This window comes from Mustelus asterias, chromosome 21 (assembly GCF_964213995.1).
Source record: "Mustelus asterias chromosome 21, sMusAst1.hap1.1, whole genome shotgun sequence".
Taxonomy (NCBI): domain Eukaryota; kingdom Metazoa; phylum Chordata; class Chondrichthyes; order Carcharhiniformes; family Triakidae; genus Mustelus; species Mustelus asterias.
In genome coordinates, this window is record NC_135821.1 from 8833386 (window position 1) to 8858975 (window position 25590).

At 45.0% G+C, this 25590-nt stretch overlaps 1 protein-coding gene across 1 annotated transcript in view; it reads left to right on the top strand.

Annotated features, from left to right (window-relative positions):
• sacs2 (sacsin molecular chaperone 2) overlaps nucleotides 1-25590 on the top strand; it is a 91721-nt gene that overhangs the window by 37625 nt on the left and 28506 nt on the right. The window contains exons 3-6 of the mRNA XM_078238413.1: nucleotides 2148-2237; nucleotides 10151-10238; nucleotides 18781-18892; nucleotides 25100-25246. Coding sequence (XP_078094539.1) covers nucleotides 2148-2237; nucleotides 10151-10238; nucleotides 18781-18892; nucleotides 25100-25246 — 437 coding nt within the window. The remainder of the gene's footprint in view (nucleotides 1-2147; nucleotides 2238-10150; nucleotides 10239-18780; nucleotides 18893-25099; nucleotides 25247-25590) is intronic.

The window sequence follows — 25590 nt, forward strand, 5'->3', positions numbered from 1 at the left end:
ATGAGGGGTGGATTGGGGGTGCAGGGTGAGGGTGGGGGGTGCAGGGTGAGGGGTGGGGGGTGCAGGGTGAGGGATGGATTGGGGTGAGGGGTGGATTGAGGGTGAGGGGTGGATTGAGGGTGAGGGGTGGATGGGAGTGAGGGGTGGATTGGGGGTGAGGGTGGGGGGTGCAGGGTGAGGTGTGGATTGGGCTAATGTTGGGGGGTGTGGGTGAGGGATGGATTGGGCTACGGTTGGGGGGTGTGGGTGAGGGGTGGATTGAAGGTGAGGGGTGGATTGGGGGTGAGTGGGGGGTGAGGGATGGATTGGGGGTGCAGGGTGAGGGTGGGGGGTGGGTGGGGGGTGCAGGGTAAGGGGTGGATTGGGGGTGGGGGGGTGCAGGGTGAGGGGTGGATTGGGGGTGGGGTGTGCAGGGTGAGGGGTGGATTGGGGTTGAGGGTGGGGGGTGCAGAGTGAGGGGTGGATTGGGGGTGGGGGTGCAGGGTAAGGGGTGGATTGGGGGATGAGGGTCGGGGGTTTGAGAAAGCTGAAGAGAAACCACTCCAAAGATGTGCGGGTTAGGTTGATTGGCCATGCTAAATTGCCCCTTAGTGTCGGGGGACTAGCTAAGGTGAATGCATGGGGATAGGGCCTGGATGGGATTGTGGTCAGTGCAGACTCGATCGGCCAAATGGGCTCCCTTTGTACTGTAGGGATTCAAGAGGCAACTAGATAGATACATGAATAGGCAGGAAATAGGGATATGGACCACACACAGGCAAGAAAATATTAGAGAGGCATCTGTGTCGGCACAAACTTGGGCCGAAGGGCCTGTTCCTGTGCTGTACTTTTCTTTGTTCTTTGGATTCTTCTATGATGCTTTGAAATGACAAATGAAGTGCTGTTCTTGGAAGAAATGATAGGATTTTGTGGGAGCTATTGGAGAAGAGACATTATGATCCACCAACATAGAGTAAACTTCAATCTAGACATTGGAGCAAGAGTTTGTAGCTAAAGCAGGACTTCCTCCAGCCATTGACCATATGGTTCTGTCTGTGGTCCAGGAGGCATTCCACTGAAGATTAAGGGACAGTTGATTACTAAACTTCTGTCCAAAGAAAGCAGAGGTGCAGAAACTTTGTATGTGATCCAATTCTTATTCCGAGGTCTTGAAAAGACCTAAACAAATACTTGGAAGCAGGAGCATTAGAGCCACCCATAAACTGCAGGTGAAGCAACCAAAATTTCCTTACCTGGAAGGATGGCTTGCATCAAGCAAGAAACAGATGGACAATTTTGAGCAAGGAAAACAATAGACAACAGCAGATACATTGTCATCCAATTCTTATTCCGAGGTCTTGAAAAGACCTAAACAAATACTTGGAAGCAGGAGCATTAGAGCCACCCATAAACTGCAGGTGAAGCAACCAAAATTTCCTTACCTGGAAGGATGGCTTGCATCAAGCAAGAAACAGCCGAGCCTCCAGCAGTCTATCAGTCCTGATCAAAAATGACCTCATCTAAGACCAAGTGATGATAACAGAAATCTCACTACTTATCTAAAAATGGTTCATCCTTCTTGGAATACACCTTCGTGAACTATTATGAAATATCCTTTTGAAGTCTGCTCTTGTCTAACATCTTTTTAATCTGTTTCCCCTATCTGCTTTGGCTAACTCTTCTTACTTTGCAATTTCCTTTATTTAAGTTTATGGCTCTAGTTGGAGACCGACATTTCGCAACACCCCAGAGAAGAAGAATACATTTAATTATAATTTAAGCATAATCTTCACTATCAGATCATTGATTAATCCTGTGTCATAACACAGCCAAAGACAAATGCAATTTTTGGTACTTAAAGAGGTGTCAACACCTTCAGATTAGATCCCAAGGAAAAGGGGTTTAAAACAAGCTGCCAGTGTTTGCAAGACATGCTGTTAGTTTCTGCAATGTGATCAGGTTTTTGAAGTGCATGGATTAAGTGCACGTATTGATGTGTGGGATGGTCTTCAGCTGACAAGAATTATGGTGGGGTGGTGAAATAAGGTGTAGCACTAAGTACATGTTTTTTTACCTCTGAAAACTGGTTATTGGGATGTACATTCATGAACATGAAAATATTTCTTTTTGACTTGAATCTTCCATGTGTATTTTTTACTTTTATTTAGGTGTGCAGCAGCATCTCTTATGATGGCTTCTTTACTGCATTGTGAAAGTCAAGCAGGTGGCAGTTTTAGTAGCAGTAACAAGAAAACGAGGTATGGTACCGAAAGAGTAGTACTGTGTTGATGCAGCAATAATGTTGAGAGGGTAGCACCAATATTTTTCTGTGACATTCAACAACCTTACCCTCATTTTTTGTTGAACAAATGAATCTGGCCAATGTTTGAAGACAAGTTTAACCAGGAAGAATACAACCAATGCATCATAGAAAGAAATCATAGAAACCCTACAGTGCAGAAAGAGGCCATTCGGCCCATTGAGTCTGCACCGACCACAATCCCACCCAGGCCCTGCCCCCACATCCCTACATATTTTACCCACTAATCCCTCTAACCTTCGCATCTCAGGACACTAAGGGGCAATTTTTTAGCATGGCCAATCAACCTAACCTGCACATCTTTGGACTGTGGGAGGAAACCGGAACACCCGGAGGAAACCCACGCAGACACGAGGAGAACATGCAAACTCCACACAGACAGTGACCCAAGCCGGGAATCGAACCCAGGTCCCTGGAGCTGTGAAGCAGCAGTGCTAACCACTGTGCTACCGTGCCGCATCATACGGCCATTTCAGTTAAAACATTAGAATATAAGCCATCAGGTCTAGTTGAGTTGATAGCCATTAGTCCCAATACTTTACCTAGTATTCTTTTTCTAGTGATAATTGCTTTAAGTTTCTACCCTGGATTTTTTACTATTATTGGAATATTTTTATTGTCTTTTACCCTGAAGACATGCAAAATACTTGTTCAAAGTGTCTGCAATTCCCTGCATTCCTGGTATTCATTCATCAGTTTCACCTCTACAGCACCAACATTTACTTTGGCTTTTATTCCTTTTTACATATTTGTGAAAGCTCTTGTTTTCTATTTCATATTACTTGCTAGTTTACACTCAATCTATTTTCCCCTCTTTGTTGAGTCAAATTTTACTAGTTGTTATAATTTTTCCAAGCTCAGGCTGATCATTAACCTTTGCAGCATTTCTTTTGAATTGGAACCATCTTAAACTCCTTTAGTTAGTCACAGATGCTTCATCCTTCATATTCTTCTAAATCTTGTCCGGATCGTGCTGCAGGCAGGCGTAGACTGTTTCAATATATATATCATTGAACACTGCAATCATCAGTAAACGTCCCCACTCCTAATCTTATGATGAAAGGAAATCATTGATAAAGGTGGTTGAGCCTAAGACATTATCCTGAGGAACCCTTGCAGCAGTGTCCTGGGACTATGATGATTGACTTTTAACATTGGGCGGCACGGTAGCACAGTGGTTAGCACTGCTGCTTCACAGCACCAGGGTCCTGGGTTCGATTCCCGGCTCGGGTCACTGTCTGTGTGGAGTTTGCACATTCTCCTCGTGTCTGCGTGGGTTTCCTCCGGGTGCCCCGGTTTCCTCCCACAGTCCAAAGATGTGCAGGTTAGGTTGATTGGCCAGGTTAAAAATTGCCCCTTAGAGTCCTGAGATGCGTAGGTTAGAGGGATTAGCAGGTAAATATGTGGGGGTAGGGCCTGGGTGGGATTGTGGTCGGTGCAGACTCGATGGGCCGAATGGCCTCCTTCTGCACTGTAGGGTTTCTATGATTTCTCTATGATTTCATCCACAACCATCTTCCATTGTGCCAGATACGATTCCAGCCAGCGGTGTGTTTTTCTTCTGATTCCTGTTTACTTCAAATTTTGCTAGTGCTTCCTGTTGCTCCATATGGTCAAATGCTACCTTGATATTAAGGGCAGTCACTCTGCGTAGCTTCTTGAATTCAGCTTTTTTGTCCACATTTGGACCAAGGCTCGAATGAAGTTTGGAGCTGAATAGCCTTGGCAGAACTCAAACTGAAAATCAATTATTGTTGTGTAAGTGCCATTTGATAAACACTGTGTAGATTACACCTTCCATCACTTTGCTGATGATTGAGAATAGTTTGGGACATCAGTTGGCCGGATTTGTCTTGCTTTTCTTTGATTGGGCATATCTGGACAATTTTCCACATTGTCGATGCCAGTGTTTAGCTATGCTGAAGCAGTTTGGCTAGGAGCACAGCTAGTTCTGGAGCACAAGTCTTCAGTACTAGAGCTTGGATGTTGTCAAGGCCCACAGCCAATGATTTATCCAGTGTGTTCTGGACATCACATGGAGTGAATTGAATTGGCTCAAGACTAACATTTTTGATGTGGGGCCCTCAGGAGGAGGTCAAGATGAATCATCAACTTGTCATTTCTGACTGAAGATGGTCACAATTGCTAAAGCCTTGTGCTTTGCACCAATGTGCTGGACTCTCCTGCCATCATTGAGAATGGGGATGTTAGTGAATTCTTCCTCTCTGATTAGTTGTTTACAGGCTGGATGATGCACGACTGCAGGACTTTGATTTAATTCAGTGGCTGTGGGACTGTTTAGCACTGTTTCTAGCCCCTGCTATTTAGTGTGTATGTAGTCCTGTGTTATTGCTTTATCAGCTTGGTACCTCATTTTTAGGTATGCCTTATACTATTCATGTTCTCCTATACCCCCATGAAACGAGGGTTGGGCTGTGGCTAGATGATAATGATTAAAGTGAGGAAGATCCCAGACCATGAGGTTATAGGTTGTGGTTGAATCCACTTCAGCTGCTATTGATGGCTCACAGTGTTTCATCACTGACGAAGGATCATCTAGACTCAAAATGTTGGCTCTATTCTCTCCCCACAGATGCTCTCAGACCTGCTGAGATTTTCCAGCATTTTCTGTTTTTGATTTTGTATCATAGAATCCTACAGTGCAAAAGGAGGCTATTCAGCCCATCTAGTCTGCACTGACTCTCTGGCAGAGTATCCTATCCAGGTCCTCTCCCCCACCCTATCCCCGTAGCCCCACACATTTACCATGGCTAATCCATCTAACCTAAACATCTTTGGGCACTAAGGCAATTTATCATGGCCAATCCACCTAATCTGCACCCAGTGGATTGTAGGAGGAAACCGGAGCACCCAGAGGAAATCCACGCAGACACGGGAGAAGGTGCAAACTCTGCGTAGACACTCACACGAGATCAGAATTGAACCTAGGTCCCTGGCACTGTGAGGCAGCAGTGTTCACCACAGTACACGTCTTAAAAACAAAGACTGAATGGAGGGGATTTGGGAGGAAATTCCAAATGTTAGGAACAAAGCAACTGAAGACAAGGGCACCAATGATAGAGGGATGAATCATAGAATCCCTACAATGCAGAAGGAGACCATTCAGCCCATCGAGTCCGCATCGACCGCAATCTCACCCAGGTCCTATCCCCATAACCACATGCATTTATCCTAGCTCGAGCCCCTGACACTAAGGGGCAATTTAGCATGGCCAATCTACCTAACCCACACACCATTGGACTGTGGACTTGATCTTCCGCTGCCACAATCATTTCTCACTACAGTAGTGATGTCATCTTTTATTAGCAGAGCGACCCTACTTTCTGTTCCATTCCAGACTTTCTTTTCGCAATGGCAGGTTTCTGTCATCTTTGCCCTATCCCCCCGCCCCCCCCCCCCCCCCCACCCAAAGTTCAGCTCCCAACTTTGGTCACCTGGAAATCACGTCTCTGCAATGGGATCATAACCTATTTGTTTAATTCATTCATCTGATGGGATATACCCCAGAATGCTGAGAGAGACAAGGGAGAAAATTGCTGGGGCCTTGAGAAGAATCTCTGTACCCTCACCGGCTACAGGGGAGGTCCAGGAGGATTGGAGAATAGCCAGTGTTGTTCCTTTGTTTAAGAAGGGTAGCAAGGATTATCCAGGTAATTACAGGCCGGTGAGCCTTATGTCAGTGGTAGGGAAATTATTGGAGATGATTTTTCGAGACAGGATTTGCTCCCACTTGGAAATAAGTGGACTTATTACCAAGAGGCAACAAGGTTTTGTGAAGGGGAGGTCGTGCCTCACTAACTTGATCGAGTTTTTCGAGGAAGTGACAAAAATGATTAATGAGGGTAGGGCAGTGGAGGTTGTCTACAAGGACTTCAGTAAGGCCTTTGACAAAGTCCCTCATGGCAGACTGGTACAGAAGGTGAATTCGCATGGGATCAGAGGTGAGCTGGCAAGATGGATACAGAATAGGCTCGATCGTAGAAGACAAGAGGGTAACAGTGGAAGGGTGCGTTTCTGAATGGAGGGCTGTGACAAGTGGCGTTCCTCAGGGATCAGTGCTGGGACCATTGCTATTTGTAATATATGTAAATAATTTGGAGGAAAATGTAACTGGTTTGATTAGTAAGTTCGCGGACGGCACAAAGGTTGGTGGAATTGCGGATAGCGATGAGGACCATCAGAGGATACAGCAGGAAAAAGATCGGTCGGAGACTTGGGCAGAGAGATGGCAAAGAACAAAGAACAATACAGCACAGGAACAGGCCCTTCGGCCCTCCAGGCCCGTGCCGCTCCCTGGTCCAAACTAGACCATTCTTTTGTATCCCTCCATTCCCACACCGTTCATATGGCTATCTAGATAAGTCTTAAACGTTCCCAGTGTGTCCGCCTCCACCACCTTGCCTGGCAGCGCATTCCAGGCCCCCACCACCCTCTGTGTAAAATATGTCCTTCTGATATCTGTGTTAAACCTCTCCCCCTTCACCTTGAACCTATGCCCCCTCGTGAACGTCACCACCGACCTGGGGAAAAGCTTCCCACCGTTCACCCTATCTATGCCTTTCATAATTTTATACACCTCTATTAAGTCTCCCCTCATCCTCCGTCTTTCCAGGGAGAACAACCCCAGTTTACCCAATCTCTCCTCATAACTAAGGAGCATCTGGACAAATACATGGCAGATGGAGTTTAGTCCGGATAAGTGTGAGGTAATGCATTATGGAAGGGAAATATACATAAATGGCAGAACCCTGAAGAGTATTGATAGGAAGAGGGATCTGGGTGTACAGGTCACTGAAAGTGGCAATGCAGGTGGAGAAGGTAGTCAAGAAGGCATACGGCATGCTTTCCTTCATCGGCTGGGCATTGAGTTTAAAAATTGGCAAGTCAAGTTGCAGCTTTATCGAACCTTAGTTACGCCGCACTTGGAATATAGTGTTCAATTCTGGTCGCCACACTACCAGAAGGATGTGGAGGCTTTGGAGAGGTTGCAGAAAAGATTTGCCAGGATGTTGCCACGTATGGAGGGTATTAGCTATTAGGAGAAGTTGGAGAAACTTGGTTTGTTCTCACTGTAACGACGGAGGTTGAGGGGCGACCTGATAGAAGTCTATAAGATTATGAGGGGCATGGACAGAGTGGATAGTCAGAAGCTTTTTCCCAGGGTGGAAGAGTCAATTACTAGAGGGCATAGGTTTAAGGTGTGAGGGGCAAGGTTTAAAGGAAATGTACGAGGCAGATTTTTTACACAGAGGGTGGTGGGTGCCTGGAACTTGCTGCCGGGAGAGGTGGTGGAAACAGATACGATAGTGACTTTTAAGGAGCATCTGGACAAATACATGAATAGGATGGGAATGGAGGGATATGCTCCCCAGAAGAGTAAGAGGTTTTAGTTCAGACAGGTAGCATGGCTGGTGCAGGCTTGGAGGGCCGAAGGCTGTAATTCCTGTGCTGTAATTTTCTTTGTTCTATTTGTTTTGATAATTGCTTTGTGCATTCAGGTAACAAACCTTTTAATTCTGTCTTTTTACCATTTGTTCCTATTCTAACCCTTTTTGTTGATGCAATCTCATGTTTGTATGTTCTGTCCCTTCCTATCACCATCTGGTTATCATTACCCATATCACTATCTTTCTGCCATTAGTCAAATCTTGGTTCTTGTAATCCTCCTGTGCTTACTACAAACCATATACAAATCTAACTGATGTTATCATTCATCTACCAATCTTAACATCAGATTCTGTCTCTCCAAGCACTGTTTCTATATCCAAGAGGTCTGGTGATAAACACCTTTGTCAAACTCCTCTTCCAATTATACATGGTCCCCTTATTTGCGAAAGGATATATTGGCCTTGGAGGGAGTGCAGAGAAGGTTCACCAGGTTGATACCGGAGATGAGGGGTGTAGCTTATGAGGAGAGATTAAACAGATTGGGTCTGTACTCGTTGGAGTTTAGAAGGATGAGGGGTGATCTTATAGAGACATATAAGATAATGAAGGGGCTGGATAGGGTAGAGGTGGAGAGATTCTTTCCACTTAGAAGGGAAACCAGAACTAGAGGGCACAGCCTCAAAATAAGGGGGGGCCGGTTCAGAACAGAGTTGAGGGGGAACTTCTTCTCTCAGAGGGTAGTGAATCTCTGGAATTCTCTGCCCATTGAAGTGGTGGAGGCTTCCTCGTTGAATATGTTTAAATCACGGGTAGATCGTTTTCTGATCGATAAGGGAATTAGGGGTTATGGGGAGCAGGCGGGTAAGTGGAACTGATTCGCTTCAGATCAGCCATGATCTTGTTGAATGGCGGGGCAGGCTCGAAGGGCCAGATGGCCTACTCCTGCTCCTATTTCTTATGTTCTTATGTTCAGATTCCCTGTTGGCTGTTCCAGATGTTGATAATTGTCCCATGTACAGATTTCTAATGGGTCATCAATCTCTCCAATGTGTTTCAACACTGTCAAGAGCTTAATCGAGTCAACCTAATCAAACCTTTTTCAAAATCTAGCCAATTCTCCCCACGTAATTAGCTTTAATTTTAAGATTCTTGTTTGCGATTATGTCACTTCCAAATTTAACATTGAATTGAATGGCATTATGGTCCCTATTTCACAGTAGATCTTTTACAATAACATTACTAATTAACCCTGTTTCATTCCACAATACTAAATCTACTGGCTGGTGGAATTTAAATTCAATTAATAAATTAATGAATAAATTAATATAAAGCTAGTGTTAGTAATGGTGATCATGAAACTATTGCGATTGTCGTGAAACCCATCTGATTTACAAATGTACTGCCTAGGGAAGAAACTTTGTGCTTACTCCATTCGTTATGATCATGGCTGATCACCCAACTCAGTAGCCTGATCCCCTTTGCCCCAAGTGCTAAATCTAACTCCTTGAAAACATTCAATGTTTTGGCCTCCACTGCTTTCTGTGGTAGCAATTTCCACAGGCTTACCACTCTCTGAGTGAAGAAATTTCTTCTCCTCTCAATCCTAAAAGATTTATCCTGTACCCTTAGACTATGACCCCAGGTTCTGGACCCCCCACCATTGAGAACATCCTTCCCGCATCTACCCTGTCTGGTCTTGATAGAATGGGGAAATGCAAGGGCTGAAACTCCTCCACTACTACCCTCTGAATCCCCATACTTGCCTCACTTGTAGTCACACCTTCCTGTCTCTAACAATAGACCAAATCCGAGGTGACTGCCTCCTGGAAAAAAATGTCTAGATAACATTCTCCCTACTTGGTACATCGCAGTATCCAACGCTGGGACTCCAGCTCATCATCTAGGAACTGAAGTTCCTTGCAGTGTAGGCACTTAGTGCAGATGGTTTAGTTGTGGATCACATTGGTGTCTACGGCTCCCGAATGCTACAGATGCTACCTGCCCTGCCATCTTAATCATATTTTATTTAACTAACTTTTTATTTGGCTGTTCTTGTTTGATTCTCCCATTTCTTCTTATGCACACATCTGAACTGAAAGGTACAAAAATTGGTTTAGAAAATAACATTGATTATGGTTGAAGCTAGTCCATTTCAAGTTATGCTTCTCAAGAAATTTGTCTGTGCGGTCTTAGTCCATGGTTGACAAAATACTGTATATTTTTTGAATTAATAAATCATTGTCATATCATGTTCAGACGATCTTACTTGCCAGGTTGGGTCTGGTGTATATATATATTGTATGGCTCTGGACTAAGGCTATGAAATATCATAGCATCCAAAAACAGAAAGTAATTGGGTGCAGCAATAACAGAATGAAACAATTATACAATTTTAACTTAGAAATTGAATTTCATTTCACAGATTATTTTTCATTTATGTAGGAAGAAATTTGGTGCAACTACTCCACCATTTATTGACTATCTAAAAGAGATACTGCGTAGATACCCTGATGGGGGCCAGATTCTGAAGGTAAAAGCTCGACATGGAATATTACTGAGCAGAACATGTAATCAGCTCCTGGGGAATTTGGATCTTTCAGTTGGAATCATTCTCTTGAAATCATTTTTTGTTAAATTTCGTTTGTCATTTCAATTCCAATAATGGCATTATAAATTAATTGAAAACTAGAGCAGCATGGAATTGTTACAACAAAGAAGGAGGCTATTTGGCTTATCGTGTCTGTGTTGGCTCTACAAGTGCCACTTCCCTATCTTTTCGCCACAGTTCTGCAAGTTTTTCTTTCTTAGGATAATTACCCAATTTCCTTTCAAAAGCCACAATGGAATCTGTCTGCTCGAGCATGCATTTCACACCTTAACCACTTGCTGCATCGTATAAAAAAGTTTCCTCATCTCACCTCTGGTTCTTTTACCAATCACCTTAAATTGATGTCTTCTGGTTCTTCACTCTGTCAATGAGAATAGTTTTTCTCTCTCTAAACTTCCCTAGGTCTCAATTGCATTCACCATCCTGAGAGTTGATGTGTAACCTATCCCCGCTGACTCTTGACAGGCCCACTATCATTTCACGCCTAATTGATTGTTGATTGGCAGTAGGCAGGATTTATGTCTGCCCTTGCATATCCCACTTTGGAGAGCTGTTGGCTAATCTGATTGGCCAGCCTATCCAGGCACAGTATTGCATCGGGCAGAAAAGGTGCTGCAGCACTCTGCCTCAGCCTAAGTTCTGGGACTACACTTGAGGTAAATCCCGGAGATCCCAGGGGCAGGAGTGTAGGGGATGCTCTGGAGGGTGATGCGGTGGGGGGAGCGGTGATTTCTGAGTCAGAGGGGCCTTTATTGGGGAAAGGGCGATTTTCCCGCCCAATGCCCTGTCTGCCCCACCATGAAAATGCAACTAGGCCGGGTGGGCAAGATCCTGGAGGGAATCCCGTCTGTGCAATTTTACACACTCACCGCTCCCACTCCAGAACTCACCATGAGGAGTGTAAAATTCTGGCTCTAGATTGGAAAACCATCTAAGCAGATTGGAAGTTAGCAAATGTAACACTGTTATTCAAAAAGGAGGGAGAGAGAAAGCAGGGGCCATAAGGCCAGTCAGCATGTCATCAGTCATTGGGAAACTATTGTGAAGGAAGTCTCAGAAAATCAGAGGATGATCAGACAAAGTCAACATGGTTTAATGAAAGGGTAATCATTTTTGACAAATGTATTAGTTAGTCTTTTGCGGATGTAACTAGTAGGGTGGATAAAGGTGAACCAATAGATGTAGTGCATATGGATTTCCAAAAAGCATTCAATAAAGAGCGCTGCACAGTGACGCCCAGTTTGGGTTTTGCCTGGGTCACTCAGCTCCTGACTTCATTACAGTCTTGGTTAAAACAAGGATGAAAGAGCTGAATTCCAGAGGTAAGGTGAGAGTGACAGCCCTTGATATCAAGGCTCCATTCGACTGAGTGTGGCATCAAGGAGCCCGAGCAAAACTGGAATCAATGGGTATCAGGGGACAAGCTCTCTGCTGGTTGGAGTCATACCTGGTACATAGGAAGATGGTTGTGGAGGGTCAGTCATCTCAGCTCCAGGACATCTCTGCAAGAGTCCCTCAGGGTAGTATCCTAGGCCCAACAATCTTCAGCTGCTTCATCAATGACCTTCCCTCCATCATAAGTTCAGAAATGGGGATGTTTGCCGATGATTGCACAATGTTCAGCACCATTCGCGACTCATCAGATACTGAAGCAGTATATGTTCAGATGCAACAAGATCTAGAAAATATCCAGGCTTGAGCTGACAAGTGGCAAGTAACATTCGTACCACATAAATGCCAGGCAATGACCATCACCAATAAGAGACACTCTAACCACCGCCCCTTGACATTGAATGGTGTAACCATCACTGAATCCCCCACTGTCAACATCCTTGGGGTTACCATTGACCAGTAACTCAACTGGACTCACCATATAAACACAGTGGCTTCAAGAGCAGGTCAGAGGCTAGGAATACTGCAGCGAGTAACTCACCCCCTGACTCCCCAAAGCCTGTCCACCATCTACAAGGGCACAAGTCAGGAGTGTGATGGAATACTCGCCACTTGCCTGGATGGGTGCAGCTCCAACAACACTCCAAGAAGCTTGACACCATCCAGGAAAAAGCCCACCAGATTGGCACCAGATCTACAAACATTCAATCCCTCCACCACTACAGCAGTAGTGTGTACTATCTACAAGATGCACTGCAGTAATTCATCAAAGATCCTTAGACAGCACCTTCCAAACCCACGACCACTTCCATCTAGAAGGACAAGGGCAGCAGATAAATGGGAACACCACCACCTGCAAGTTCCCCTCCAAGCTACTCACAATCCTGACTTGGAAATATATCTGTTTCTTCGCAGTCGCTGGGTCAAAATCGTGGAATTCCCTCCCTAATGGCCTTGTGGGTCAACCCACAGCATGTGGACTGCAGCGATTCAAGAAGGCAGCTCACTAACACCTTCTCAAGGGCAAAAGGGGATGGGCAATAAATGCTGGCCAGCCAGCAACACCCATGGCCCATGAATGAATTATCAACGTAGCCAATCATCACTTGCCTCAGTATTACTATTGGATGCACTTGGGGAAAAGGCCAGATACAGAATAGGTTCTTGAACAAGTTTGTGCCTTTCTCTGAAAGATAGGACCTGATGAATGGAGTTGATAAATGCAAGATATGCCCTCACGATGGAATTAATTTTCCCTCATTTTGCACTTTCCCATCCCTTATTCCTTGTCAATTCCTTGTCAAATGAGACTCCTGGATGAGTACATGGAGCGTAATAGGATGGAGGGTTATAGGTAGGTCTAGAAGATAGGGATGTGTTCGGCACAACTTGTGGGCCGAAGGGCCTGTTTGTGCTGTAGTTTTTCTATGTTTCTCTATGTTTCTAATTTTGTGGTTTTGCTGCCTCATTGATTATTGTAATGTGCTGCAAGAATTTTAACATATATTTAATCAAAGTCAGACTTTATGATAGGATCATTTTCTTTTTTCTTTGTTATTTTTTAATAAGCAAGGATGTGCCTGAAATGAATTTCCAAAATGCAATAAGTTGAATTTGAATTGAACTGAAAAGCTTAATATGCAAGAAAAGGACCCGAGGAGTTAGAGAGAAAATATCAGCATGGTTAGAGGATTGGTTAACAGACAGATAGCAAAGATAAAGCGATGAACAGAGCATTTTCAAGTTGGCAGGCTGTGACTTAACGGAGCACCGCAGTGCTGAGACCGGTCGGCTATATATAATATGTATGGTATACAGCTAATCCCTTCAACAAAGAGACAGAGAATAATATTTGCTGATGATGCAAAGCAGGTGAAAGTATCGGGTGAGATGTTCCATCCATGCTCTAAGTGCGAAGGCAGGTGGGAAAAGTGACATTTTCCTCACCAGGCGCAGCGATGGGTTTTAGCACCATATTGTTATGGTATTGTTATGACCCCCACCTCGTTACTAATACAAAAACTGGAAACATGTTGGATCACAGGTTGGCAGCCTCGGATTCGCCTGTCCTGCCGTGATTTCAGCGGTTCTCTCCTCCAGGTGCCATAATTAAAATGCAAATGCAATCAGCCTTCTCAATGTCTCCAGGTCAGGATAGCTCCATGGAAGAAATAGCCCTGAAAGGCAAGAAGAGTGCGGCTTCCAAGTTCAATAACACTTTGCTGGCCCCCTGCTTGATGCCGGTGAGGCTCGCTGGGTTGGCCTCTACCCCTGTGTTGTGTCACTACTTTGGCTAAGGAAGCTGCGGCTTCAGTGGTCAGCACATATGTGGCACAGAAAAGGATTTCAATCCAAAGCAAGAAGAAAATGAATAATCTCATCTGTTCCGGCAGGGTAAGCCAACCATCTTGACCCACATTTCACATTCACAAGTACATCAGAATTTAGCAGGATGACACGCCACTGGGACCTCACACACTGAAAGCACATCACCACTCACTCTCATAGACATCTTTGCATCTACATCTGTACTCATATCCCGTGTACATCGCATCCTCAACCTGTCCTCTCACCACACACACAAGGTAGGCATCCTTATCATCTGCTCACAATCTCTCCATTTGTCTTCATGCAGGACAAACTGCACACAATAGGGGGGAGAAATCCCAGACCGGAGGTGGAATGGCTGATATTGAGGCCTTCACCCCATAGGCGGAGTGTGCCATTCCACTGGCCAGAGATGACTGGGATCATGCATGTGGCAACAGTGAAAAGGGCATGCCAACCCAATTGAGGACCTTGCACCAGCTTGTCCATCAGACACCCATACTGTGAATCCATTCTGCTATTCTCCAGCCATACTTGAGTAATCTGCACTTCCTTCTGTAGACACCCCTGGAAGCTGTCCATGGGCATCATCCAGCCAGGTCCTCTTCTCCAGTTCTGAAGACATTTAGAGGTAGAAGACGAGGAGAGCACCATTGATGACCCACCAGAGCACTCACCCACAGCCTCCACAGGGCAGCAACATATACTTTGGCAGGACCTAGTTCTAGAGTAGCCTTGGGGTCACAATTTGGTCAGCACAGCTCACAATTGGTCCACAGCAGGCAGAGGCAGGGACTTCCGAGGTAGCTGCCACTTGGAGACTCCTGGAGGTCAGGATTCTGCTGAATTAGAATTTGATGATAACCTCCGGACTCTCAGTAGAGCTTCAGTGCCTATCAAGGGAATATCAGGAAGGTTTGTCAGCTGCTTTGCACAGATTGCAACGAACAATGGAAAAAACCATCCGCATTCAGTCTGAGGTTATAGCACCAGCATACCAATGTCCCAAGTTCAACATTGGAAAGATGATGAGCATCATGGAGGCTTTGGTTAGGACGTAGGTTCAGCACTGCTGTAGGAACAGCACTCCATCACTGTAACCGTTGACAGAATCCCTCAATGGCCACACAAGTGCAAGTGGGGTAACTCTATCTCACTCCAGCTTACCCTTTTGCTTAAGAAATCAGAGAGGGGCCCTCGGACATCCATAGTGGAAGAGGCCAGCATGTGAACATACTGGGGCCATCCTCCTAAGTGACTTTGGGAGTGTCCATTGATCCTAGTCCCCTCTTTCTGTGCACCCAGCTGCACAGGTTGAAGAGGGTGCACCTGCTCTATAGCAGGACACCAAAGCAGGCCTGGGCCAGCCAAGTCTCGGCCCTCCAGAGGACACACACCAAAGTCAACATGGACAATTGGGTGTAGTGGGCAGTAGGCTGCCTCCAATTCCATTGTGGATGTCTGGGATGCACCAAGACATAATGGTAGGGTAAGAAAAATTAAGAAATATTAGAAGCACGACGAGGGCATGGGTGATAACCATATGTTGTATTCTTGGCACTAATATTATTAGAATACCATCATTTCACACCTTGTGTTTTTGCCTCCTCTTTATGATCAGCCATGTTGTCCGTCAAGCGTGACATAATGGTCCCTAAAGCCACTTATTGAAGATTTCAGAACAGGTTCCTCAGGTTGATGTTGTTAGCTTTCACATCACCACAATGTGTGTGTGGCCTCATATCATTTTCAACATCATTGATGCCTTATTCTTAATGTCAAGTCTGCTTGTGCAAGGAGCCTTGTTCACATGATGTGCTGCTTGATTTATTTGTCATTCCTGTCTGTTTATGATTGAGGCTAAAGTGTTCACCTGCCTCGACTGCATTATTTTCAGGTAAAGGTCTCATTTCCATTGAGAGATGTACAAAATGGAGAAGGGTCCTAGATCCTCTCACTCAATTTACTCACTGTAATCTGGCAGGATTTCCTATCTGAGACTTTGCTCAGAGATGCTGTGTGACCCTCTCCATCTTGTGGGTATCCAGCTCTCACAGTGCTCAATTGTGAAGCTCAGTGACAAATATGAGCACTATCCCACATTTAAGTGCTGGAGCTCTGACCCTCAAAGGCACTTCATTTTGCTGGTCCACAAGACTCCAACTGTATCCTTTCTAACTTTGCAGTTGTCTGCATTGCAGCCACAAGGATCTTGGCACAATATGAAGATGCAGAGCTGACTCTCACACTTTGAGGATCCACTCCTCACCTATATCGTCACAGAGGTCATTGAAGATAAAAATAAAGGTCATGTGATGTGATCAAAGGCGCCTTGCAGCATGCTGTAGAATGCATATGGTAGCTTCTGAAGCTTTGGAGAGTACTAATGGGACACAACCCAGATTATAATGAATCTGATGAGAGCTCTTTATTATCAAACGAGCATGCTTCATGATATGTTTGAATTTTGCAGCTGGCAAGGGCCAGGGCTGGCCATGAGGACAGACACTGTGAACTTTGTGATCCCAATGTGCTCCATGTCCATGAAAAGGTCAGGATGAATGTAGACCCCCTAACTGAGTGTGATAGATGTCAATGTGATGAAGAAAAAGGAGGCTCAAAGGACCACAAGACATAGTGATATCAAAATGGAGTTATATCTGCTTAACATCTGCTGTTGTCTTGGCCCAAGTCTGATCTTTCGGTTACACCATCCGAATGAGTTCTCCTCGAGGAGGTTTGTCAGAATGAGGGCATACAGCTACGAATGTTCTGAGGATTGTCAAAAGACCTCCTGCAATCATGTCTACGTAATGGCTATCAAATTATACTTATTTATTTCTATATGTGCTCATCGTTCATCTGCTTTGTTCTGAATATTATGTGCATTGAGATACAAAGCGTTCAGTTTCATCCTTTTATTCCTTTTATAACGTCTGGTCTCATCTGTTGATTTACTGTTAAATTTGTGCTCTCTGTTCACCCCCGCCCGCATTTTTCATTTCCGCTTTTTTGCCTTGTCTCTACTCTTTGATTTACCACATCTTACCAAATTTGATCCCTTGCTCCCACTATTTAGTTTAAAACCCTCTCTACTACTTTATGTCTTAAAATGGTCTTCCTGATATTGGACATCGGATGCCTTTGAAGGCAGGGGCAAACAACACGTCCCTGTTTTCTAGTTGATGGAAACCAGATTTTTATGCTCTCCTTATATTTTCTGCTCCATCTCCCATGACTCCCACCACAGGTGTGAGGATGGTTGAGCCTAGGATACTTCCTGAGGATTCCTGCAGTGACGTCCTAGAACTTGGCAACAGCCACAACCATCTTCCTTTGTGCTAGGTGTGATTCCAATCAGCAGAGCTTTCTTCCCGACACTTAGTGGCTCTAGTTGAGCTAGGGCTCCTTGATGCCACACTCAATCAAATGCTACAATGATGTCAAAGGCAGTCACTCTCACCTCACCTCTGGAGTTCGGCTCTTTTGTCCATGTTTGAACCAAGGCTGTAATGAGATCAGGAGCTGAGTGGCCTTCGTGGAGCCCAAACTGAATGCAAACATCAGTGAGCAGGTTATTGCTAAGCAAGTGCCGCTTGATAGCACTATTGATGACCCCTTCCATCGCTTTACTGATGATCAGGAGTAGACTGATGGGGCAGTAATTGGCTAGGTTGAATTTATTCTTTTTGTGTACAGGGTACAGTTGGGCAATTTTTCACATTACTGGGTAGGTGCCAGTGTTGTCGCTGTTCTGGAACGGTTTGGACAGGGGTGCATTGAGTTCTGGAGCACAAATCTTCACTGCTATTGCTGGAATGTTGTCAGGGCCCATAGCCTTTACATTATTCAATGTCCTCAGCCATTTCTTGATATCATGTAGGATGAGTTGAATTGGCTGAAGACTGGCATCTGTGATGCTGGGGACCATCCACTCAGCAATTCTGGCTGAAGATTGTAGCAAATTCTTCAGCCTTATCTTTTGTACTGATGTGCTGGGCTCCTCCATAATGAGGTTAGGGATATTTGTGGAGTCTTGTTCTGCAGTGAGTTGTTTAATTGTCTATCACCATTCATGGCTGAATGTGGCAGGACTGCAGAATTTAGATTTGATCCATTGGTTCTGTAATCACTTAGCTCGGACTATCATTTGTTGTTTGGCACACATGTAATTCTGTTCTGTAGCTTCACCAGATTGACACCTGATTTTTGGATAAGCTGGGTGCTGCTTCTGGCGTGTGCTCCTGAACCCTTCATTAAAGCAGGGTTGATCTCCTCGCTTGTGGTAATAGAATGGGAGATATGCAGGACCATAAGGTTACAAATTGCGGTTGAGTGGTCTACAGCTCCTTATAGTTGTCCAATCTTGGGTTGCTACATCTGTTCATCTATCCCATTCCTTCCTCTTCTCCTTAGGCAGTCCCTCAGAGTTGAGCTTGACTTACTTCCACACCAAAGATGAGTTCTTATGTAACTGAGGAGTCCATGCCTGACCTACATTCTTTGATACAATATACCAGTCTCAAGTAACTCCTTGTCCTATGATGTTGCTTTACAATATATCCCTGCCTCTTGCTGTTGCTGCTTTCTGTCCCGCTGTGCTTTGCTGCACTGCAACTGCTGGGTTTCCCTGCATTGTAGTTAAATGCTCCTCTCTCCCACTCTGCTTTCCTGCTCTAAAGAGATGGAACTGCTTCACCACGCAGTGCATATTTACTCTGTTCTTTCATTTCTTTTTACTCAGGAACTAATTCAAAATGCTGATGATGCTGAGGCGAAGGGGGTGGTGTTTCTATTTGATGAAAGAACTTATGGGACGACATCTGTGTTTATGAAGGATCTTAAAAAGTTTCAAGGTATGTCTGTTCAGAATACAAAACTGATAAAAGACAAGATTTAAAAGGATTTGTTTTTCTGAAGGTAACTGACAAGTTTCAAGCAAATCTTACTTAAAAGATACAGTGCTACCTAATTATGTGGACGTAATGATCATTCTAATTTTGTCAACATAAGTGAGAAAATCATAGAACATAGAATCCCTACAATGCAGAAGGAGCCCGTTTGGCCCATCGATCCTGCACTGACAACAATCCCACCCATGCCCTATCCATGTAACCCCAGGTATTTACTCAGCTAATCTCCCTGACACTAAAGGGCAATTTAACATAGCCAATCAACCTAACCTGCACATTTTTAGACTGTAGGAGGAAACCAGAGCACCCACGCAGACACGGGGAGAACATGCACACTCCACATACACAATGATCTGCGTTTGATATTAAACCCAGGTGCCTGTCACTGTGAGGCAGCAGAGATAACCACTGTGCTACCATGCTGGCCAAACAAGTTATTTGGTGATGATCACACTAGAACCATAGACCCACTACAGTGCAGAAGGAGGCCATTCAGCCCATTAATTTTTACAGACTCTCTTATCCATGCTCAACCCCTGCCCTATCCCCGTAACCCCTCGCATTTGTGGGCGGCACAGTGGTTAACACTGCTGCCTCACAGAGCCAGGGACCCAGTTCGATTCCCAGCTTGGGTTATTGTCTGTGCAGAGTCTGCACGTTCTCCCTGTGTCTGCATGGGTTTCCTCCGGGTGCTTCGGTTTCCTCCCACAGCCCAAAAGACGTGGGCCAGAATTCTGCCAAAAAAATTCAAAGTATCGAATTCGCGTGAAAACTGGAAGAAGTCACACTGTTTTTTTTCAGTTGGAGTTCAGAGAAGAATCTCCCACACTCTGTGCTCTTCAGAAGTCACTAGCATGTATATTATTATTAATCAGTGGCCGGGGCCTATTCCCGCTGGAGAGGCCGGTAGCATAGCACTGAGTGGGCCACTGCGCATGCGCCGACCTTTCCCTCTGAGATTGGCGCATGCACAGTGGCCCCTGTCTGCCGGCCTCCCGATTGCTGGCCAGCTCAATAGCTGGCAATCCCGCAACCCCCACATTGCCAGCCGTGCAACCCACCCCCTATCTCCACCCTCACGGCGTGATCGCTGGCCCCCATCCATTCCTGGGCTAGCCCTGAATCCCCTCTCTCCTTCCCCCACAGATCGTGTCTGCAGAGTGGCAGTGGAAAGCCCTGCCCCCATAGGCCCCACCACCTTGGCACTGCCTGATGCCCAGTGGACAGTGCCAAGGTGCCCCTTGGGCAGTGCCAGGGGATCTAGGCTGGGACTGGGAGGCCCGAATTGCTCCCCACCCTCCTCCCTTCACTCCCCTCCAGCAGGGTCAGGCCGCCAGCTTCCCGTTAGTGCGGGGAGGCCACTGTAATCCCCGCTGGAGTGAACCACTCTGGTGGTGGAGGGGATGCTAACGGACCCGGAGACTTCAGTCCCGGGCCCGCTAATGAAATTGAAATTATATGAAATCCGGCGCTGGGAGATGCTATCAGGGCAGGAACGTATGCATGAACCCTGTGAATTGGCTGAAGTGAGAATCTCCCGGCCCACTGGTTAGGTGCATTGGCCATGCTAAATTCTCCCTCGGTGTCCCTGAACAGGCGCCGGAGTGTGGCGACTAGGGGATTTTCACAGTAACTTCTTTGCAGTGTTAATGTAAGCCTACTCGTGACACTAATAAATAAACTTTAAAAACTTATCCCGGTTAATCCACTTAAGCTACACATCTTTGCACTGTTGGAGGAAACTGGAGCACCTGCAGGCAACCCACACAGACACAGGGAAAACGTGCAAACTCCACGCAGACAGTCATCCAAGGCCAGAATTGAACCCGGGTCCTTGGTGCTGTGATGCAGCAGTGCTAACCACTGTGCCATCGTGCTGATATAGATTTCTGTTCCACTATACCCATTCCTCTCACTGATACTGCAATTCTTTTACCTGAATTTCTAAGCCCAGCCGATTAGTTACTTACGACCTTTCTCACGATCTGTGGCTTTTAATAAGATTGCAAAAGCACTAATGTTCAGCCAGGGAGTGGTAAGCCTTTGGAGTTTGCTCCGACAGAAAGCAGTCGTTTTCAAGAAGGAGTTAGATATAGCTCTTGGGGCGAAGGGGATTTGGGGGGAAGGCGGGATCAGGCTATTGAATTGGATGATCAGCCATGATCATAATGAATGGTGGAGCAGGCTCAAAAGGCCGAATGCCCTACTCCTCCTGTTTTCTATGTTGCTGGAGGTGAGAATTCAGCAATCCCAACAGGCAATGTAATGATAGGCAGGATTTTATAGAACCTGCTGGAGGGCAGGTGTGGAGAATTGCACAGGAAGCTGCGGGAAGGGAAAAGAGTATTTTGTTAAGTCAACAGGGAAAGTTAAGGAATCAAAAGCTCGGGCATTAGCACCTCACTGTCATGCACGATGGCCCATTTGCGTACAATTTAAATATAAGTTAAAGCCTGGCACTTTGTTGAATTGCGTGGGAGCTTGGGGAGCTTATAGTTCCCCATTACAACACTCGGTCAATTTGAGTCAACTTGCCAGTCAATCAGTAGCCTTTTTGGCTGTTATTGGTGTAATCATTTGAAATTTGTCACTCTTGCGTTTCTCCTGAAGGGTGCAAGATGCAAAGCTTCTTGTGTCTCTTTTCATCAATATTGAAGTTTAGTCTGAGAAGCCAGTGTTTATAATTTAAATCCGGTTTGTCCAACCTGTCCCCTCAGTGACTGCATATTTTTCTCACTCAAGGTGCTGATGAGCAAATTTCAGAAAGATATGGTTTGGCATGAAAATAAATTGAATTTCTTAACGTTGAGGTTTTAAGGAAAGAAACAATTGCTGAGCAGAAGTACAGCAGTGTTCTAGCAATAAATTGCTAAGTTAAAACAAAGTATAGAATAAAAATGACCAGAGTGTGAGAGGGTCAGTTTATGAGTATGAGTGGGCACACGTGTATGTGTTGGTGTGTGGTGGTGAGGGTGAATGAGAAACCTGAGACTGGGTGTAAAGCAGACTCACAATTACCCTCATGCACTCACTCAGCCTCACACTAACTCACTCCCACACAGCCTCTCGCACACACTCACTCGCACGCTCTCACTCATTCACTCACTTTGTGGACACTCTCACTAACTACTACATATTCACCTTGGCACAGTCTCTTTCCCAGGCCCGCCAAGAATGTGCCCTCCAGGACCAGTCTCCACGTCGCCCTCCCCAGGCCCTTGGCCCCCTGGTTTCTAACCTCATTGTTGCACAACAGCTCTCAGCACACTCGCCATTGCTGCTGTTTTCTGCTCAGAGATTGGTTCTCTCCCTTATTTGCTACTGATAGTTCACAAGTCCACCTATCAGAAACATAAGTGGGAGAGAAACGGCCTGTGATTGGAGGATCAGCTCCATGAAATAACTCACCTCTTTGACTAGGAGTTTGTAAACTGGTGCGGGGAGCCACAGAGAGGAGCTTGTTACTGAGCGGGGCCTATAGTTTGGACAGGCAGGGATTTGCAGGGATTAAATATAATCTCTCCAATTTAGTGGAATTGACACAAATCTTTTGCGGCTTTTGTAACTCGTCCATTGAAAGCTGGCTACCTATATGTAATTTACCAGACTCACTGGGAGAGTTCTTTTGCTTTTCAGGAGGGTAAATCATAGGATTGCTTTTTGGAGAAGTATTTCTTCCATGCAAAAACTCATTTATCTGACACTCTTGGAGGGTGGAGCCTCGGGCAGAAAATGTTCAATCCAAAGGTTTTGCATCCAAAATTTAAAGAGGCTGCACTCAACTGAGGCACTGGATCTGACCAATGGGAAAGCTGCCTCCCGCCACCACACTTACTCTCAAAAATGGAGAATTTCACCCAATGAGTTTTACTGTTATTAGTAAACTTTACTATTACTAATACAACCTTACAAGTACTAAAATTACCCGAGTTTTGAAACGTAATTGAGAAAAATAATCACCAACCAACCAACTATCTGTTTTCCTGTGAAGTTGCACTTGATTTTTCTGTGTGTTCGGTCCACTCTGGAGACATGGGGTGGGCTAAACTGGATAGTTTTCTTCACAGTCCTGTAAATGAACCAGAGCTAGGCACCCAGCAGCAGTAACAGGATACAGCACAAGGACAGGAGGCCAGGCAGCAATAGAAAAAATGCAAGTTCCCAGCACATCCAAGAGTTTACAGAGCCTGGTTGACATACAGCAAAGGGCAGTGCTTGAAGAAACTGCTGAAGGGAGACAGACATAGACTTTTGCACCCTGATGCAGGACAACCTGTATCAATAGAGATTCATTGGCACTCAATGCCAGTGACTTTGAAGGCCATTGCAGCTCCAAATTTTATGTCTGTGGTCCCTCCAGGGGTCTACAGGTGAAAATCGCTGCATTAAGCAGGTGACAAATGCGCTGAAGAGCTGGAGACTTCATAAGATTCCAAGCAGAAGAGGACGGCCAGGTGGAGATCGCAATGGAAGTTGCAGTCATTGCAGACTTTCTGCATCTTCAGGGTATAATACAATTCACTCAAGGCAACATCTCAACATCAGTAATGTTTATCAACGGCAGAGGATTCTATTTGTTCATTGTGTAGTCCATCTGTGACCACAGGAAGTGCATAATGTAGGCATGTTCGCCATATCCTGGCAGCAGTCATGATGCCAATATACTTCAACACTCACAAGTACCTCACTTGTTTCTTTCAAGCCCACAGATGAATGGATAGATCCTCCGAGACGGGCTACCCTTTTAGGACCTGGCAGTTGACACCTGTCAGGAGAACAATGCAATATTAGTCACAGCACAACAAGGGCCATTAAAGAGAAAAGCATCAATCTTTTGAAGATGCACTCTCATTGCCTCAATCATTGTGGGATTTCTCTCGGTATGACTCAATGAGGGTCTCACAGAAAGCCCTAATGTGCTGTTCACTCTGCAATCTCATCATGTAAAGGGGTGAGAACATCAACTTGGAGGAGGAAGAAGAGATAAAAGCCTCATCTGAAGAGGAGAACAGAGAAATGAAAATGGAAGGACATCCACAGCTTCATTCTGCAATTTTCTGCAATCGAGCATGGAGGTTGATGCACGGAAGGCAAGGGAACATCTCATCCTAATCATCTTCCAAATAGATCACCGTTAAGGACCATACATTCACCAACCTATGCTGTCTCCGTAGATGGCACATATTCTTGCAGTGAAGCATTCACACTGATCTTCCTCTGTCATTACATTGAGGCCTGCGTCTCAGTTTGCAAGCAAGCTCCTGTGCCCCTTTTCACATGATAATACGCATCCAAATTTCTTAAAGGAGTGATGTCAGTAAGCTCTCATTTGAAGGAGCACATGCAGATTAAAGCAAAACAACTGTTTAATCATAAGGCTCACGCATCTTCCTTAACACAATGATATAAACACCTGCCTTATTTTGTGAAAGTGATCATTTCCGAATGCTGGAGAGATGCGGTGGGAGCAGGCTGCTGCTTGCACTGCCCTCTGGCCTTTGATGATTGTGGTGGTGTCCTCTAGCAGCCCAAGGCCTGAACAGGTTATGGCTTATAAAGCTCTCCAGTGTCAGTCCTGGGGACTCAACTTGGCCAGGAGAGGAGTTTGGCTCACTGACAGAGGGGCAGGGGAGTTCTTGATGGCACTCAGAGTGCCTTGAGGAGAACCCTCAAGTGTGTCATGCTGCAGCTCACCAGCCTCTTGGTGCAAGATGGCACCTTTTTCACTTTTGTTTTTGGCAGGTGATTATAGGTTTCCTGACATCATCCTAACATATCCAAATCTGCATTCATGAGCTTGCTGCCACATGTTTCTTTGCTAAAGAAATTAATTCCTGGCCTGCTGCTAGAGGCAGTGACAGCAGGAGTAAATCCAGCCTAGTAGCTCTACATGTTCACTGCAATGTGACAGTAAGGTCCTGTTAACATAAGTGATAATAGAATAAAGCTTTAAAATACTGCTGAGACTTGAAATGAAGGCACAATTTATTTTATTTTGGCATCAACATACCTTCTCAGAAGCAGCACTCGCATCCCATGAACAAATTGGATTAAAAGCATTAATCTTTCTTTGAGAAGGGAATCAGTATGTTGAGTAACTGATCACCAGCATCATCATTGCAACTCCTGTTTTATGTTTTCCTCCTTTAGGTCCAGCTCTCATAGTGTATAATGATTCTGTATTCTCAGAAGAGGATTGGCATAGCATCCAAACTACAGGACTCAGTAAAAAGCGTAATGACCCCAGCAAAGTTGGCCAATTTGGCCTTGGATTTAATACTGTTTATCACATCACAGGTGAAAGAATTATTTTAGAATATAAAAGAGTATGACATTGTAATATACCTATTTTAAAAATCATTATTTTTAGAAAGTTAGCCATTTGTAAGTGTTTACCCTTGTAACAACGTGAAAATTATAGTGTCTTTTTCTGAAGAGACAAGTAATAATACACAATAATACAAAGGTAACAACATTAAGATGGTGTTATATGTCAAGTTATGGTCAATTATTTCTTATATCTTGGTGTCCTGTCACAAAAGGCTAGCACGCAGATACAACAAGTACAAAAAACAAAGAAAATTACAGCACAGGAAAAGGCCCTTCGGCCCTCCAAGCCTGCACTGATCATGCTGCCCAAC